Source organism: Thermobia domestica, chromosome 8, assembly GCF_964235325.1.
Source record: "Thermobia domestica chromosome 8, izTheDome1.hap1.1, whole genome shotgun sequence".
NCBI classification, from domain to species: domain Eukaryota; kingdom Metazoa; phylum Arthropoda; class Insecta; order Zygentoma; family Lepismatidae; genus Thermobia; species Thermobia domestica.
In genome coordinates, this window is record NC_137461.1 from 242,229,299 (window position 1) to 242,249,694 (window position 20,396).

At 38.3% G+C, this 20,396-nt stretch overlaps 1 protein-coding gene across 1 annotated transcript in view; it reads left to right on the forward strand.

Annotated features, from left to right (window-relative positions):
- The first annotated feature begins 1,095 nt into the window (after window positions 1-1,095).
- LOC145693510 (protein takeout-like) overlaps window positions 1,096-20,396 on the forward strand; it is a 64,804-nt gene continuing 45,503 nt past the window's right edge. The window contains exon 1 of the mRNA XM_081769577.1: window positions 1,096-1,253. Within this exon, the coding sequence (XP_081625703.1) occupies window positions 1,184-1,253 (70 nt within the window). The 5' untranslated portion in view covers window positions 1,096-1,183. The remainder of the gene's footprint in view (window positions 1,254-20,396) is intronic.

Below are 20,396 nucleotides of genomic sequence, written 5' to 3' on the forward strand. Positions count from 1 at the left end.
ATCATCATCATCGTCATCATAGGTATTCTGCCATTATTGGCAGGTCACTTGCTGCAACTGAGAAGCTTCCATGCTACAAGGTCTTCCGCTAACCTCTTTGTCTTTGCGTACGATTTCTCTGTTTTGATATCGCCCATTAATTGTAGTCTCCCTCTCCCTCTCTTTCCTGCCACCATACCCTGTAACAAGGGCGAATCCAGGACCAACTTCTGGGTGGGGCGGTGGGTTGTCATACTGCTACTTTTAAGGGCTCCAAACTTTGGGATGGGTTTTATTTATATATATAAAATAAGAAAACTTCCTCTTCTGGGGGGGGCGATTGCCCCCCTGGATCCGCCCCTGCCTTCTAACACCCAGTTAATTGGCTCCATTCTACTCCACATTTACATTTCGAAAGCTTCCAGTCGTCTGCCATCATTTTTCGTAATGCTCATGTTTCTAACAAGTTAGTAATTGTGGAAGTAAATTTTAACTAGGCAGTTATTTCCAAATTATACATGATATTCACCTTTCATTGGTATATAATCTTTTTATACATAAATAGGTACTTCAATAAAACATTGTAATAATATTTCCTTCCTGGCTTGTTGGAGCAACATCTAAGAAAATATAATGGGTAGAGAACCAATGAAAGTTAAGATTATAAACGATGTGTTTGGTTGTCCTTGACCTCGACCGCGACCATGATGCTAATGATGAGAAGAACACTTGACATAGCTGAAAAGATAGCCATACGCACAGTTGTTAAAGAAGGTATTATGTAACAAAAGAAATTAATTCTAAGAGGCTATGAGGAAAGAAGTGAGAAATGCTGTTTGACCACTTTATTGCCAGCAGACACACTCTTTACACTTTAAGAACAAAAGTATTTAAAAAAAAAAAACGACAGTAATGAATTCTGTAATCTCCAATGTGTGACCTTCCTTCTACACTGTTTGACATCACCGGAAATTTTCCGAGAGACATTGTTCCTGTATTCTGATATTTCCCCCTTGATGAACAAACTATTCGTCATTCTTTTGTTGTTGTTTTTTTTCGTCTTCCCCCAGCCTTAGCGTTTCTTTATTGGATGAATTATATCGGTGGGGATGGTATTTTATTATTCTTTTACAGTCTCTAAACATTTTTCTGGATCGTCTCTCAAATCGTGAATTCATCTTTTATCTTGTGTACAGTGAACAACATGTGGAAACGGTTTCTTTGTAGTACTCTATGTTTATTTTCTTTCGCTCAAACAATTGTCCCGAAAGCGCGTAAGTTCTCAATTCAGAGCTTAGACAGACGTTTTATAATGCAAATAATGCATGTTTGAATTTTAGGAATATATGTGTCACTGTTAAGAGTATCTGTGCCGCAGTTAGGAGTTTGTGTTTTAATATTATGAGTATTTGTGTCACTGTTGGGAATTTGGGTCACTGTTATGAGTATGAGTGTTTGTTAAGAGTATGTATGTCACTGTTGTATGTGTGTCACTGTTGTAAGTATGTGTGTCACTATTAAAAGTTCATGTGTCACTGTTAAGAGTATGTGTGTCACTGTTGGGAATTTGTGTCACTGTTATGAGTATGTGTGTCTGTTAAGAATATATGTACCACTGTTAAAAGTATGTATGCCACTGTTAGAAGTTTGTGTGTCACTGTTGTAAGTATATGTGTCACTATTAAAAGTTCGTGCTTCATTGTTAAGAGTATGTGTGTCACTGTTATGAGTAAATGTGTCACTGTTAAGGGTTTGTGTATCAGTGTTAAGAGTGCTTGTGCCAGTGTTAGGAGTGTGTGTTACCGTTAAGGGTATGTGTTTCACTGTTATAAGTACGTGTGTCATTGTTAAGAGTATGTGTGCCACTGTTAAGAGATTGTGTGTGATTCTTAAGAGTATGTGTGTCACTATTAAAAGCATAGGTGCCATTGTTGGAAGTTTGTCACTATTAACAGTTCGTGTGTCACTGTTAAGTGTATGTGAGTCACTGTTAGCAGTAAGTTTGTCACTTTTAAGAGTATGTGTGTCTCTGTTAACAGTTCGCCTGTCACCCTTATGAGTAAGTGTGTCACTGTTAAGGGTATGTGTGTCACTGTTAACACTTCGTGTGTCACTGTTAACAGTTCGTCTGTCACTCTTATGAGTAAATGTGTTAATGCTAAGGGTATGTGTATCAGTGTTAAGAGTGTTTGGGCTACCGTTAGCAGTTTGTGTGTTACTGTTATGATTGTGTGTCACTGTTAAGAATATGCGTTTCACTCTTAATAGTATGTGTGTCGCTGTTAAGGGTTCATGTCTTGCTGTTAAGAGTATGTGTGTCTGTTAAGAAAATATGTGTTGCTGTTAAGAGTATGTGTGTCTATTAAGAAAATATGTGTTGCTGTTAAGAGTGTGTGTGTCACTGTTAAGAGTATTGTGTCGTTGTTAAGAGTGTGAGTGTTCCTATTAGGAGTATGTGTGTCACTATTCAAAGTTTGTGTGCCACTGTTACGAGTATGTGTGTCACTACTAATAGTTTTTGTGTCATCACTAATATATATTAAACAATAGATATACGATCTACTGCTTAACACTGCATATTTTAAAAGTACAGTACCTAAAATAATAAATAATATATTGTAATCGATTAAAATCTGTCAGCTACATTAAAATAGTAACAGACCATTTTAACGTTATAAGAGGTCCCCCCTTTGATTTTATCAAAAGTTATCCTCAAGTATGTCAGTTTCTTCATTTCGATGCAATCTATTAATCTATATTTGCCTTATCTTTGGATAGTATAATAGTGAAAGAAAAATTGAAGTTTAAGAATCAACTATAATTTTCGGATATTTATCTTATTAACTATATTGCATAGTGTCCTTTCCCTAGTGTAATTTAAGATCGGTATAAAGGGACAAGTTTTGCCGATAGATTTCACTAGTGTCTTCGTATCTTTCTCTCTCTCTCATGTATTTTTTTTACCTTTAACGAAAATTTACAATTTCTCCTACAAATTTCAACCTGGAGACTTCAAATTTTTAGAGAAGGAACTTCATAACCTGTCAAAGGCAACAACCCGTGTCCATTTTTCATTTAGAATTTTCTTCATTGTTGAAACAGTTCCATTGCTAAAGGTTGGGATATCCATCGCAACATTGTAGCCATTTCAACAATGAAGAAAATTCTAAATTAAAAAAAAATGAACGAATTGTTGCCTTCAATAAGTTATGAAGTTTCTTTTCTAAAACTTTGCAGTCTGCAGATTGAAACTTGTGAGAGAAATCGTAAATTTTCGTGGAATGTAAAAAAAAAAAAAGCAAACGAGATGAATACAAAGACTGTAATGACATCTATCGGCAAAATTTGTCCCTTTAAACCAACCTTAAGGAAAAAAAAACCTTTTAATGTATACTTCAGTATCACTTTCAACTTAATAATTTATCGTACAGCATCAATTTTTATGTTTTTTCTCTTAAACTACTCATGAGCATTTATCGATTCCCATACAATTTTATTTAGTTCAGTGTAACCTATTAATTGGTATACAGCTCATCCTTAAGCTTATTTTTTCGTTAATTACTAATAACATTGTAGAAAATCTATATTTGCTAATCCAGATGTATTGGTAGTGAACCATTAACATGTGAAATGGGTTTGATCGCAATAATGATTTCGCTGTGGCAGTAACACGTAAAAGTTGTTCTTGACGGCTTTTTAAGTTTTGTGATGAAGCTCTGGAGCGAAGCCCTTCCCTTTCATTGGCGTTGTTAATTGATGGTGGATTTGGCAAACTTATATGCATTCTTTAAAAATGCAGCTTACTGATGCGCTCATCCAGTTGTATTTCCTATGGCAGGTTGCTTCGTATGTTGGTTATGGTACTGCAATCTTGTAGATTCGACGTCGGTTCTGACGTTCCAATGATGGCAATGTTTCGGTGAACAAAAGGTTGGAGCTTCCTTCAGAAGCTGGCTGGTCTTTGGTTCCAACAATATTTTGAAAACGGAATCTCTAGGTCTTCAGAGATTTGTTCCAGACGAGTATCCATCGAGTGTTCGGTAATAGATCTGGCCGCTCTGTTTTAAATGATTTGCAACTGTTATAGGTGCACTTCAGCAGCTTGTTGCATTGCAGAGTGGGCGTACACCACGATTGGTCGTGTGCTCACCTGGTACACATGTCTCATAGTTTTTATTGATAAGGAGGGAGAGAGAAGTAGTGGTAGTAGTACGTTGAAGCGTTGGATGGTTTTATTGGCGACGGTTTGCAGATGTGTGGCGAACGTTAGCTTCATATCCAACTGCACTCCCAGTCCCAGGTATTGGTTTAATCTTGATTAAGGAGTGATGTTCCTGTCATAGCTTGCATTAAGTTGTTCCTCGTTCTATTTTTCGTGAAGTTTATTATAGCCGTCTTTTGTAGCTTCACTTTTATGTTCCAGTTTTGTCGTCCAGTGCTGTAAAAGTTCGATGTGTCTGCGCAGATATTGGTGAGCATATCTGATGTTCCCAAGATTGACAAAGATGATCGTGTCATCTGCCAATGTTGCTATTCCTGTGTTTGGAGTGGAAGAGTATCTGCCGTGTAGATGGTGTACAAGATGGGTGAGACGCAGGGTACCTTAGGGACTACAACTAGGATAGGTCTTGCAAGAAATCCCTTGAGTACGAGGTTGCGAGTGCAATCTCTAGTAAGGCTCATTTGAAAATGTAGTGTGAACAATGATGACAGGAAACATATTAGCTGCTAATGATTCACCATGTGCTGTGCATCAAGATGGAGAAAGAAAATACATGTCCGAGAGGTACAGAGATCAACCTTCTATGGGATATATGTGTTACACTTCACAAAATGGACATCGTAGACATTCAAGAAACGTTCAAAACAAACCATTAACACCGAATGAAAAAATGGCGCACCACAGTGAGCACAAATGTTTGCACCATCAAGATCGAATGCGAACTCCTTGGGAGTTACAAACCGTTCAGCGTGTTTAGTTAGGTATTCACTATTAAAAAATGCATATAGAATCATATTGCTTTACGGGTGCCATCACATTCCTTTAGTTCTCATCTTCCCGTTATATCTGAAGTTGAAATGCTCATTAACGCCTTAGGCGGCTCGCTCCAGTAATTACTGATCTCTAAAGAATATAACAATTCATCGAATTCGAAGCTACAATACTGGAATTCAAATATGCACTCAAATCTACACCGTAAATTGAAAAATCGGAAACATTTGAGTGAAGCTTGTTTAGAACTAATTTAAACTTATTAATCTTTACTTTCAACTTTCCCAAGTTTACAACCCAGCTATCACTCAATTTGCAACTGTAGAAACAATTGCAACATTTCATAAATAATATTTTTCTTGATGTCAATAGACATTAGAGACAACATATGGCGTTACTATGCTCTGAATCAAAGATAAAGAATACAATTAGACAAGCATTCTCTTATATTGCACTGTAGTAATCCGCAGGGTTGCAGATCTCCCCTTTGTGGTTTGAGGAGTCCCCCCCGAAAATCATAAATGTGCGTCCAGATACCCCCTCCCCGCCTAATGATTTAACTCACTCATAGTCTTTCCATGTTTTGCAAAGATAATAAAATGTAGGTCCACTTGATACAAGAACACCCGTAATCCTAATAAACAATTAAATTTATTTATAAGAAACATTTATCGCAAGTAAGATATAAAACATCAATCTGTAGTGTATTATAACATAGTTTTACGGTTTCTCCGTGTTAGGTTTATTATATCTGTATAAAGCAAATAAATATGCTTTACAGCTAAAGTTGTAAAAAAGATCGAATTTGTGCTTGGCCAGAGCTGGATTTAGATTTGGTGGGGCTCTAAGCTATTGAAGGCAATGGGGCCCTTTATGTGTCCACATGAACGTAAGCGTCCTATATACAGAAAAGAAGAAACTAGTGATATTTTAAAAATTCGGTTAGCAGAAGAGGGGCCATTTCTTACATCATAGGGCTTATACAACACTAAGCACTGTTGTCATATGTAGATTTTATCTTATTTACTGTTTCTCTTATATTTTGGAAATGTAAATCCAATTTTCTCCTTTATTTTTGGAGCTTCTAAGAGAATGGGGCCCTAAGCTATAGCTTGTTTAGCTTATACGTAAATCCGGCACTATGCTTGGCTTGTAATATTGAGCACAGAATAATAGTTACACGGAAAGTTCCAATCAAATTATGATAACACTAACACAAGAACTAGTTAGGACATCATTTGATCTACTACACATAATATGTATACAGGGTGTAAATTTACCTCGGTAACAAACTTTCTTTATGATCACATGATACGTCACTTCTGCGACTGATACTTTTGCCACATGAGGGCTCCCAGTATGTTTCCCCACGATTTCGTCACCTCTTTTCTCGTTAGAGGTGCGTTTCTAGAAAAATCGTTACTCATTACTTTGTTTTTATTTTGTCAGGAATCACCCCCGAAGTTTGCTATTGAGGTAAATTTACATCTCGTTACTTATTACAGCATTAAATATCTCGAATGTTCTGAAACTCTGTGTATAACTAACATCTTATAAGGTTGCTACACATAATAGGCTATCAGAAGACATTGCTATCATGTTAATAATGTCCTGAACTGAAATCTTCTCAAGAACATCTGATTCCTGAGTCAACTCCTTATAATAAAATATCCTCTCCGGAGTGTAATGCTAGATGAATGAATGTCTGCTAAAATGTTCTGGCATCGGAATCAGATAGTAAGACTATTCATATTTGTGGTAAATTTCATAGGAAAAGAATTTTAAATACGAAAATTATAACGAGTAAAATACAATGTTGCTAAATGGACAAGAAAATTTTATTTTCGTTTTATTGTTCTTATTTACTGGTCTTTTGACATGAAATTTGCCACATACATGTCTTTGCCGATTATACACATACTAACATTATAAGAAATACCGGGCAAATTCGTTATCAAATTATATTCCTAGAACAACATATTTATAGACATGCGACCATAATTTTGGGCATGAGTGTACATGTTATAATCGTAATACATAGTTCAAAACATAAGAGAATAGTCTTATACCTATTAGTCCCTCTAAACTAGATCATGTTCGTGTTTCCAGCATATTTAAGTGATGAAACACAAGAGAAAGTGTTTCTTTAGCAAATCTGAAGTGATTTTATTATTCCATAGAAAAGTTACCAATTACTACAATCAATATGCAGCTCAGGAAAGAGTCCATGCCTCGTAAAAATACTTTGTTCACAGTGAGTAAACCTGACAAATGCAATTGAGTCGCACTTGAAACATTTGTCGTACACAATTCTGTCAAAGCACTAATCGTAAGGAGCGACTCAACTTCCAGGCTCCTCATTCAAGTATAGGAAGCGAATCGAATCATGTTGCGAAAAGAAGAAGCACAGAACTGGTGAATTGTGAACGACTGAAGTTGTATGAACCTGTCACGATGCCAAACATTCACGCCGCTTTTTGTTATTGTTGTATCAGTGATGAACAATGGTTTTGCATGGACGGAACAAGTGAACATCCAGAAGCTGAATTATGGTAGAACATCCACCAGATATCAGCCGTTTGATCAATTCAAAGCCTTCTGGCACACACACTGACGAAAAACTGTCGTCTTTGTTTGCAGACCAGGAATAAAATAACAGGGGCACTTTCTTCTTATCACTTGGAATGATTTTCCACATGATGTCGGAATAGAAACATTTGATGCCATCACACCTTCTAGTGGCTGTATCTTCTAAACCCTTTGAGCTTTGCACCTAAACTTCCCTGACATATTGAGCGTATTTAGCACAACTCTATCGCATGTGTCTTGAGGAGCAACTCGATTCACCCAAACGTAGCATTTACTTCAAGTGTTTCTTCATCTTCTGCTGTGGATGATGTACTGCTGTTATCGTCAAAATATTTGTCAAAGTTTTCGTGTGTTTTATTGACTTCGTTACTACAAAAATCTGTAATATCCAAATTATGATGACTTGCCTTGTCCACTGAAGAAAACGTTTCCAGTTCTTTAGCAACAATAATAGCATTCAGCCCATAGTTTTCACATAAATTCTGTATTTTCTTCTCTTTCACAGTTACAGATTCACTTACTGCCGAGGGAATAAGGTTACTGTGAGTAAACAGGTTCATTTCCTTTAATATGGCAATGTTATATTCACTGAAGTGATCTGTCAACTGCAACATCATTGAATCCAGCAAAGTGTCGTACACCTCCACACGAAATGTCAGCAGAACATTACTAGGCCGCTGATCATCCACTCCTATTTCATCAAAAAAACGTTTCTGCTTCCTTGAACGTCTTTCTCTAATCATGATGCTGTGCTTATAGCACAAATCCTCAATTTTTTGTGCTGTTGCAGCCCATCTCCTGTCAGAGCGAAAAGTGTTCAGATTATCTTTAACTTAAGAAATCAATCTCTCTGCAGCACAGAAATATATAGAAATAGACTGCAGTAGTGCTGTCGCAGGAGCAAGAACTCTGAATACTTTGAAACAGATCACTTGTTGGACAGTGTTCATGTCTATCCCATATTTTGTACTGTACCACCCCATACGAAATACCAGGTGAAGGATGTATCTCCCCACTTATCAAAGTTTCTTGCAGGATAAATTTTCTGGGGGTCTTTACGGAGAGAGGTAGGTCAAAGAGGCAATGAGAGGAATAAAAGTCCAACTTTTTATTTACTTGAGTGTTACTGGCTCCGTTTAGAGTTTACCCCTCCCCCCCAAATCACTCTTGTTTCCCCGTGGAGATTTTGCCCTTTCCGCGTCAGGAAATTGTCTGGAAACGCTCTGAGAGGGGTATACTTAAAAGTGGGGCAATTGCGTAGAGTGAGCACGAGTAACTAGCTTGTTGACAGGATTTTTATATAGAATTATAATTCTGGTAGGGAAAAATGTTGGTGGAAGAGCAGTTTACCTCCCCCCCCACGCCCCTCAAAAATCGACTTGAGGAGCAGCTCCTCAACTTAGTATTGCGTCTGCACCGTTGGTAATCCGTTTTGATCGTTTGTACCATGAAAAGAAAAAACAATAAGTGTTCGATTTAGTCACAAGAAGTTTACGCTGCCATCATTTTTTGGTCGGGATGTCGTAGGTTGTCATAGTAACCAGCATGCTTTTGTCTGCATGTGTTAACATCAGATAGGATATTAACACTACTTGATACGTATATTTTAATCAAACGTCTCTACATTGTAGTCATTAATGCTTAAATAAATTTATTCTGTTAGTTTTTTGAACTAACTGTTTGAACATTCATTCTCGTGCTTATCATTTTGTCTGTACACACTAGGGGTGTTTATAGGATTGCCATCTTTTGAAAATGGAAATACCGGACACCCTTCTAGAGTATGTATATACTCCTAAGATTGTAACATCATTGCTCATCAAAAGTGGTTACTTCACATAAAATTAAGCGATTCGAATTTAATAACTTTAGTTACTAATTGGTTCATATTACCTTTGCTCAGTAGCGGATCTAGAAGGTAACAACTGGGGGGCAGGCCCAAGGGCGCCCATGTTGTGGTTTCCAAGGGGGGCAAATATAAGCGAGGTTTCAAATATAGTTTCAAATTTTGCTATAACTAATGTAAAAAATCTATTGGGCTTTCGATATTCCCAAGTACGATTTTTACTTAGGAGGGGCGACCGCCCCACCTTGGCCCCCTGATGGGCGCCCTTGGGCAGACCGGAACTCAGACTATGATAAGTATATCATGAGTTTACTATGAACTTTCAAAATATATAAATAATAGCATAAATTATTTTTGTCGTTCAAAAACGAGGGGGGGGGGCTAGGCACCCCCAGCCCCGGGCTAGATCCGCCACTGCCTTTGCTATCTTATATAACTTGAACTAGAAATACAGACCACTGAACAAAGTAATTTATTTTAAAATAATTGTGTAATAGTTTCGCCAACTAAATGAATATATTAGCTTCATCAGGCAATGATAGTCTTGAGAAATAAATTAGTACGATTCTTTACAATGACAGCTAATATATTCATTTTTATGTGGAGCTATGGAGAAGCAAGTATTTTTGGAAATCATTTAATGACAAATAAAAAAAAAAGTCAAAAATGGCAAGAGTTCCATAAAATCACCTAAATTTAAGGTTATAAGCATTTCATATATTTGTGTGGCTAAATGCCTCTCCAAATATGCTAGATGTAGCCAAAAGTAGGCTAAATTCGCATCACTGTTACTTTGCAAACTATAACATTAATGGGAAAAAACAACAAATTCGTTGTCAAATGGAATTGCGCTATGACCGTGATCAGCCGGTTGTCAAATGCGGTTCATTTTATTATATAAATTCAACTAAATCTACTTTCCACGCAATTAGAAAGTTATCTGAATAGGACTAGTAAAAGGGAAAGAGGTTTTGAGCCCGTACCAAACACCGAATAAGGTCAAAAAGCAAACTTGGTAAACGTAAAATACCGGACGGGGTGGTTACCCTAGGTGTTTAGCCACATATAAGTTCATGGCTAGATTCAGAATTTTCACACAGGTGACATCAGACTCGGGAGCATTTGACTTGGCGGGTGAAATTTGAAAGCTCAGCAACAACTCCAGCCCTCTGATTTCTCACTAGAACTCATCACATTTATTCTTCAACAGGTGATCATGGCATGCGAATTGCAAACATGGTTACTGTTTTAATTTATTCCTGTATTCACAGGCGGACTAGACTTAGAGTATTGAATCATTTTTAAATAATGGAGGGAATAGTGATAAGCGTCAAGTGGTATACAAACAGGCTCTTGAGATTGTCTGTAGAAAATGTCTCAGGGAGGTATTTTAGAAACGAGACCTAGCAGAAAGCTGCTAATCTCCAGCATAGTGATCGCTGCGTTTCCACGTTTCAAAAGAAAATCGTTTTTAACTGTTGTGTAATTTAATGAACTGTACAGAAGTGTGAGTGCGAGGAAAATTTAAGGTCGGGTCTCCATCAATCTTCTTATCTTCGGCAGGGTTCCCACATTCTGGAAAATCAGGGAATGTCAGGAAAATGAAAACATGTCTGGAAAAGTCAGGGAAATAATGCATTTTGCTTAAAATGTTATTGAAAGTTAGGGAATATAAATGTGCAAGTGTAACATCATTTTTTCTTCAATCTAACATTTGACATGTGAAGAGGACCACAATGATACAACATTCACATGAGTGATACAGTGTTGCTATTTCGTACTGAGGGAGTGAGGTACTGTGTGTGTGACAGAGAGGGGATAATTGATCATGTAAAAGCAGAAATCGAAGTATGACTTGTCATCTTCGTGGACATTGGTCTTAAGACAGAAAAACTACTGAAAGAACTGAAAGCATCAGATAAAAATACACTAGCTTTCAGGCTTGACTATTGAAACATTTTGCTAGGCACAATCAAGAAGATTGTGGAAAGAAGCCCTCTGAAGTACAAACCGGTACGTGCTCTGTCAGCTGGGGATACGGACAAAATCTCGCGGCCGAAACATCGCCGCCCAAAATCTCGCCGGCCAAAACCTCGCGGGACAAAATCTCGCCGGGCCAAAACCTCGCGTGGCCGAAACCTCGCCGCCCAAAACCTCGCGGGACAAAATCTCGCCGGGCCAAAACCTCGCGTGTCCAAAACCTCGCCGCCCAAAACCTCGCGTGGCCAAAACCTCGCCGCCCAAAACCTCGCCGCCCAAAACATCGCGTGGCCAAAACCTCGCCGCGAATGAAACTTTTCTTTAAAATTTACCCAATGAGTTTCTTAATATGCAATTCCACATTACAAATAATAATAATAATAATAATAATAATAAGAAGAAGAAGAAGAAGAAGAAGAGATAAAACATCGTGTGCGTGGGCTTTCTCGGGTTATTCCCGTTTCCTCCCACTTTCTTTATTCGATCATTTCCTTCATCCTGGTCATCTACGTCTCCTTTAACCTACAGGACATAATCAAGGGACGTCGTAAAAACTGATATATTATTTCATACTTTCATAAATATTATTAGATTTTTGCTAACATTTTAAGTTTTTGGATGTTCTAAAGTTCACGAAACTAACACCGCTAGTTGTTATTGCTTTCCTTATGCAGACTTTCTTTCCCTATAACCAGTTTAAAAACATCCTGTCGCCCTACCTTCACATTGAAATCCTCTAATACAGAAATAGAATTTTCATATGTTATCGCTGGACTTGGTCAAATAACCGTGATACTTCTTCTGAAACAGCGTCTTTTATACCGTCATCCTTATCATCTGTTGGAACATTTACATTTTGGTCAGGCGAGATTTTGGATATGGCGATATTTTGGGGCGCGAGGTTTTGGAAGACGTGATTTTGGCAAGGCGAGGTTTTGGCCCGCGAGGTTTTGGGTGGCGAGGTTTTGGCCCCGCGAGGTTTTGGCCCGCGACGTTTTGGGCGGCGAGGTTATGGCCAGGCGGGGTTTTGGCCCGGCGAGATTTTGTCCCGCGAGGTTTTGGGCGGCGAGGTTTTGGCCAGGCGAGGTTTCGGTCCGGCGAGATTTTGGGCCGCGAGGTTTTGGGAGGCGAGGTTTTGGCCAGGCGAGGTTTTGGTCCGCGAGGTTGTCGCCGCGAGGTTCTGGCCGCGAGGTTTTGTACCCAAACCAAACCGTCAGCTGTGGACCCCAGGCTGCAAAAGAACAATCCAGAACTTGCTCAGATTAGAATGAAACGCATCCTACAAACTCTGCATGAGCATAACAGAATATCTGATTCTGTATCTGAGAAAGTAAAGTTTCAATTTATGTCCTTCTATACTGAAATTCAGGGGTCTCCTGACCTCAGAGAATAGGAAGAGAAGATAGACAGTATCAGGTTAGATGAATTCTTTGCAAAGGTAATGCCCAAGAAACAAGAATATTCTGATTTGTGGAATGTTGTGAACATATTTAATTTTATCCCACATCAATGCCTTAGTGAAGGGCGGGTTCTTAGTCAATAAGACACTCATTGTAGAAAACCAAATCTAAGATTCTCTTGAGCACAGAGGGTGGGGTGGGGTGGGGGTAAATGATGCAGTTATGTACTATATAGGTGTAGAATCTGTTCCTGTTGATCGAAAAATTCTTCTCTCACTTCATTAAGCTCTGAGATAGTAATAAGTCTCAGGGAGACTTGGCAATATATTCTTAAATGCATGTTATATTGGTTTTTATTGTTTTTTTCGAGCAAAAATATCTGAAATTTCAAGGTATATGATACTGCATCATATATATATGATACTGCATCATATATATTATATATTATATATTATATACTTGCATGATAAATTTTGCGTAAATAACAATTACTCATATTAAACATAACAAAATTGTAAATTGTAATTAAAGGAATGTGTTAGTCATAGAATGTCATCGCAATGACTTAACTAACGATTGCATAACACAAAGGAGATTACCTATATCCGTAACATTTCATATCCATATTGTTATTAAATATCGTTTCATTATTAGCATTTGAAGTGCTGTAAAAATGTTTTGTGTTAATTGAGTTTCAGTGGTTTCGCAAGTCCTAAAATTTTAATTTTCAAATTGTGGGCCTCATTTACCTATCGTGGGGTAATAAGAACATTTTATATGTTTCTCTTTCAATACGTTTTTCATACATTTAGCACAATGTTTAAGTTAAAGTAAATATATCGTAAGATAGAGACAACATTGACAAATAAAATGCATATAAACTTTTGTCTATTACGTCATATGTATTTAAGAAATTAAGTATTTATACTTAGGTAGTCCTTATTTGCCGCAAATACCTTACCACCTACCAATGGCGTATTTACGATTTTGTTTCAGGGGGAAGGGAGCTTTGCCTGAAAATGTGAAAATTCTGCAAGATATTTCATATACTTTACTATAGTAAGTAAGATTTCGGGGGGGGGACTTAAGCCCGGAAGTTCCCCCCTAAATACGCCACTGCTACCTACGGTCTGAATAGAGCGTTACCGGTAAAAGATAAGATGGAACCAATCTTTGCAATGTTGTATTGATTCCGGAAAATCGCTGCTCAATATCTCTATTCGTTTTTACTATGATATCTGTCTATAGATGAATATATAGGTATAACTGTTCTATAAAACTTTGGATACTTAAGCATAGCATAGATTGTAAGTCTAATAAATGGCACGAATTGATTTTGTTTGTTTAAGAAACTTGGCAGTGTACGAAAGGTGATATACTATTGAAGGTGGAATTCGGACCAAAATAATATATTCAATGGTCTCCCACCAGTAATTGAACCCGACAACCCGTGCATCAATACGACAACAGTTCTAAGTACTGAACCAGCTACTTACGAGTGCTACCCAAAATATCCGAGAAAGTCAGAAAACTATATTTACGCCCTAATGTTCTCCGTCACCTTTAAAGTAGTCCCTTCCGTTGCATATGTGCAACGATCCCAGCGTTGTTTCCACTTTTGGAAGCATTCTCGGAAGTCCGCAGTGTGAAGGGTGTTCAGGACCCATTGCGGTTGCTCTTGAATGTATTCAATGGAGTCAAAATGTCCTTTCAACGCAAGTTTAATCTTCGGGAACAGGTAGAAGCTACACGGGGGGAGGTTAGGGGAGTGGAAATGCTGGGGGCTATTGCCAAGTTGTTTTGGCTAGGAATTCCCTCACGACGAGCGAGGTGTGCGCAAGCGCGTTGTCATAGTGCAGCAACCAGTCTTTCGTTTGCTACAGCTCTGGCTGTTTGCACAAAACATCTTCCTTCAATGTCTACAAAACCTTGCAGTAAAACTTCCCATTGGCATTGTGGTAAGTGAAACAAACTCCTTATGCATAATTCCTCGGAAATTGAAGAGAAAAAATGCGGAATGTCGTATTTATACTGGTTTATCTGTTAAAAGATTCTCGGATATTTTGGGTAGCACCTCGTATATAAACGGAATGGTCATCTGCGGATAGATTATTACCATAAACGTCTTCTGCGCGGTAGACTGCGGATCGATTCCAATCAGTACATGTGGTTCAAGCCCAATGGTAACCTGTGGGGGAATATTTTATGTAGCGTCCATACTGGAAAGAGACATTAATTGAATGGACAATATGCTATAGATGAAAAGGATGAAGTAGAAGAAAAGCGGAATGTCTTCGTGATGGTGTCAAGGGAAATTGGTCTCCAAGTAAACGTAGTGGCAGAGGCGCGGTGGCTCAATGGTAGAGCGTTCACCTATGTCGTATGGGATCCCTAGTTTGACCACAGCCCGTGTCAAGTAGGCTTTCTGTTGAACAAACACTGAATACATTTGTTCGGGGTTCTGCCCCATTGATTATCCATCTCATCATCACCGTCTCCCTTAACCTCAGTGCATGGTAGTGGGCATTAAACTAAAAGCAAAAAAGTAACAGTTGAGTGTATAATGCACATGCTTTGTGTGAGAGTAGTTTCGAGTTCGATTCCCGGTGGGTATCGTTACCTTAAATAAAATCCTAGGTAGTATCTCGGATCCCACTTTAAATAGTAGATCTCGTTTGATATGGTCTTAGTACTGGAAACACGCTAAACTCGAGTCAACCAATTACATGTGAATGTAGGTTAAAGGAAGTACATGTACAAGTAGAGATCGTGTGCCTGGAAACATCGTACCTAATAAAAGCAAGTGAGGTTCGTTTCACTTCGTTAAATTACGGTATGCGAACTCAATACTAGGGATAACTTGTTCTCCGAAAAGCTATTTCACGGTTTTCAAAAAATTCTTTTTTGAAAAAAAAATCGTCATTTTTTGTTTACTGAAAAAATTCGTTTTTCGTATTTAAAAAAAATGTTTTTCGAAAAATTCATTTTTGGACATAGTATTTTTCGTTAGAAAGAAAAAGTGGTCATCCCTACTCAATATTGAAACTGATCTTAATGGAGTTATAATTTCCAGTTGTAACACACGGATAAGGTTCGAGATGATTTTTTTATCTTGAGATGTGAGATCTAAAAGCTCTTTCTTGCTACTTTTTAATTACACTTTTTCCTATATAAAGCTTTTGGTTCCACGAAGTGTAGTCGCTAATGACCCCGTCCTTGGTGCGAGTAGTCCTGAGTTCAATTCCCGGCGACGAGACTTAGTGGAATAGGTGTACCATTTTCTCCAGGCCAGCCCTTCTGAATGAAGTTTTTCCTGACTTTTTCGCATTAACACGAGGCAAATGACGAGATATCACCTTAAATGTAGGTGTCAGGCCGCTTCGTTCCTTCCTCATTCCTGTCTTTCTTCCGTTTTCCCCAGAAAGTGTGTTCGCTAAAGAATATCATCCCTCATATGTAACGGGTTAAAATGCATAGATCCGGTAATACACTGAAATATGCATAAATAAATAAATAAAGGTAAGCTTATATGAAGATTGACATTCAAACCAAAAGCGTTACTAGACTTCTCCACTTCTTGTTTTAATAGAGACATTCAGTTAAAGATATGATATTTTCTTTAGACACTGAATTGATTTAAAAAAAGAATCTTGTTGCTAGCTATTACGACATTTGTTTTATAGCGATTGTTGAAAACGGAAATTGTTAATTTCTACTACTTCCGATATAAAGAGAGAGTTAAAGGAGGAGAAGAACCCTGTTCTTGGGACGCTGATTGAAAGAAGGACCACTTCTCGGCACCTCTTAGGGTTTTCGTTCTATAGCAATCGATGTTGAAATTTTAAATGTCTAGTTTCTATCATTTCAGGTTTGAATATATGGTTTAACCAGAGGCGGCTCGTGAGAGAAGTAATGCCGGCAAAATTAAACTTTTTATTTTTAGCTTGAAACTAAAGGAAGAAAAGGTTATATTAACTTTATTTCCTTAGCTTGAAGCGATAAAACTTTTTTTTTTTTTTTTTTTTTTTTTTTACCAGTGTGACTTCCATCACAAGCCGCCTCTGGATTCAACCAGTAGATGGAACCTATTAGGACGCTGAATCGAAAAAAAGAAATAGAAAAGAATAAATTAATTTCGTTTCTGTTACTTTAGTGGCCACGTACAGAGATGGAGCGGGTTAGTGGATCGTTGGGTCAGTGGGTCGTGGTTCAACAGCATGTGACTCATGCGACTTATCACACACCATGACCCACTGCAACTCACCACCCACCATGACACTGCGACCCACCCCCACCGTAACCCACTTCGATCCACCACCCAACTTGATCCACTCTGACCCACCGACTCATTCTGGCTTACCTAACTACTCTGATCACTGCTTTGGAGACAGCATCTTCTAAACACTGATGAATTTGTTTACGTTTTACTTTCAAGGCCTCCGCTTCTCTTCCTTTTTCATTCGTTCTGTTTACCTTTCTGAGATGAGTATATCTAAGTGAATAAAAAACTTCAGGCACTTTTAGATATTGATATTTGTAATTGTAATAATAGCAATAGAACTTATACTATTACTTGGCATTCGAGACACACAGCCTATGAGGAGTTAACTACTGAATTTTTTTTGAAATACTATAATATATATAATATTATATAAAAATTGAATGTAACTATACATGCCTGATCATCACGGTCAAATTGAAAAATTAAGTGAAATGACTTTTGGTATACAGTTAAGTCTTAATACAAACTGGGATGCTGTTATATCGCTTTCATTATAATACATCCTAAGGTGGTAGTGGGGATCCAAATTTTTGCGAAAAAAATTGAGTACTTGGTATGGATGGGCACGAGCGAGTTCGAGTGAGTTTTCTTTGAAACTCGACTCGACTCGAAAAATTTCCTCTAACCCGACTCGAATTTGGGCCGAGTTTCGAGTCGAGTCGAGCCAATTCGAGCTAAACCCTGTCTGTAGTTCCAGGTACTCTTTTCAAGTATCATAGATATACAATATAATTATCAATGATACTACTACTACTACTGCAACAACTTCTTCTTGTATTATTAAATAATAATAAATATAACAACACAGTGTATAACCATGAAATGTAGGCGGTTTGTATCTGAATATAAAAAACTACATAGTTGGCTGTAGATCTAGGTCTTGGGAAAGTCTTTAGGAGGCAAGGACATCGGTCATAGGTTCTGGATTTGAGTTCCAGAGGAGTAAGTATTAGGACTCGAGCCAAAAGTTGATAAAAGTTATAGGGCACCAAGCAAAAATGTTCAATACTTCTCGGCCCGGGTTTATGGTTGTCAACGGCTCGATCGGCTCGACTCACACTATCTAGCCGAATCGAGAAGTGACCCGAGGCAACAGCTCACCTAATCAGAACCGGCTCGAAGCGATGGCTTATCCGAGCCGAAACAAACCGAACTGATTGCTCACCCTACCGAGTCAGTTCGAGCCATCGACTCAGTTCAGCAGAGTCGAACCGAGCCAATGGACTTGTTTCAACGGAGCTGGCTCGAGGCGATGACTCACATGAGCTGAGTCGGTGGCTCATCCCAACCTAGCTAGCTCGAGCGATTGGCTCAATTGAGCCGAATCGTTGGCTTGTCCCAAAGGAGCCGATGACTCATCCCAACCAATCCGGCTCCAGCAGCTCGCTCAGTTGAACCGAGCCGAGCTGGTTGACATCACTACCCGGGTTGGACTTCTGCTTGGACTCAAAAATTCGCCCGTGCAGGTCTGAGCCTTGATGGTAAGAACTACATACTTATATTAATATATATTTATATTGGTGCTGATGACATTTGAAGCTGTCTCGTTATAAAAATCTATTGATGTTTTGTTATCGAGACGAGACGAGACACACTAGAAGTGCCCCACAAGTTGCACCCCTGTCGTGAGCAACACTAAAAGTATTCCGCATTACTGCTTACATTTATCATGGCTTTCATTTTCCAGCCTAATCAGGTCATGATTTCAAAACGAGTTAAAACGAGCTGAACGAGCGAGCCATTTATCAAACTCGACTCGACTCGAAATTCAACCTCAAAACAGTGACTGGACTCGGAACTCGACTCGAGAAAATTACCTTTGACTCGATTCTAAACTCCCTTTGAGTCGACTCGAAAATTACCTTTGAGTCGAGTATAGTTATAGCTCGACTCGCGACCATCTGTTAAACTTACGGAGCTGAAATTCAGTATATTAACTCTTTATTGAAAATGAACAGAACGTGTCGTAGCATTTTTAAAAATTCTCCTTTATTGGGAGGCGGTACTTTCTACACATGGAAAATTGGTAGTGGGTTGGCTTGTAAAAATAATCGAAAACGATCGATATTAGTTGAAAAACAAATTGAAAAACAATTATTAATTGAGAAACAAAAAAATACAGTGCTTCGCTTCATATACCCATTGCTTTCTACTATAATAAGTGCTGAAGCTTAGAGCACAGGGCAAACAACTCATAAGGTTGTGAGCAAATAGGCATAAATTCTGAACTGTAAGCTTAATTACAGGAAATGTTTAAGTTTGGACTGTACCCTTAATTATATGAAAAAATTTACACTTTTTTTCATTAAGTTGGTCTACTTACCTTGATTTGGGATTTTCAAATTTCATCCTTTTTTCCATAATTCAACAAGGAAATAATTATACCATTTTAATGTAATTAAAATTCATGACAAACACTTTACTATTTTATATCGTAATGGTCAGATCCACCGTTATTGTAACAGAGTGGTGCTTGAGCGATTGACCGTAGAAATTTAAACTCCGATTAGTGATAGTTACACAACCTGGTTTTATTTCAAGTGTAAACTCTTTAGTTAGTAGAGAAGAGACCGTGGGTCATGTTTCAGAGTTGATGACGATGTGTTTTCGTGGATCAGAGTGGATGACAGTGAGTGAAAGTAGTTCATGATAGGTGGTGGGTCGCGGTAGGTGGTAGGTCAGTGAGTCGTGGGTAGTGGCGGATCCAAAGGGGCGATCGGGGCAACATCCCCCCAGAAGAGGAATCGTTTAATTTTATATATATAAATAAGACTCTTCCAAAGTTTGAAACTGTTAAAAGTAGTTCTAAGTAGCAGTATGACAACCCCCCGCCCCCGCGGAAGTCAGTCCTGGATCCGCCCCTGGTCGAGGGACAAGTTTTCATTGGCTCACATAATCTCTGGCCACGTGTAGCGTAGTCGCTAACTCTCTCCTCTTTGGTGCAAGCTGTCCTGGATTTGATTCCCCGGTTAGGGTCACTCCGTCGAAGAAATGTAAAAGCAGACCAGCCTTCCTGAGTGAGGTTTTTCTAGGTTTTTATCATTCATACCAGATAAATGCCGAGATGGTAATTAACATGTAGGTCCCAGGTCTCTTTCTTCCTTCCCTTTCTTTTGAAAAATGTGATCGCCATGAATCACCATTCCTCATACGGCAGTGGCGGCGGTTGGACGTTAAAAGTGGGGGGGCAAAACATGATCTGAACAACTGTATATCAGTGTTAGATTTCCTGATTGTTTCTAACACTGTTTGATGAAAGGTTGTATAACTAATAGGATACTATCTTTTTTTTTTACTTAAAATACCGCATATCGAATTTCTATTTTA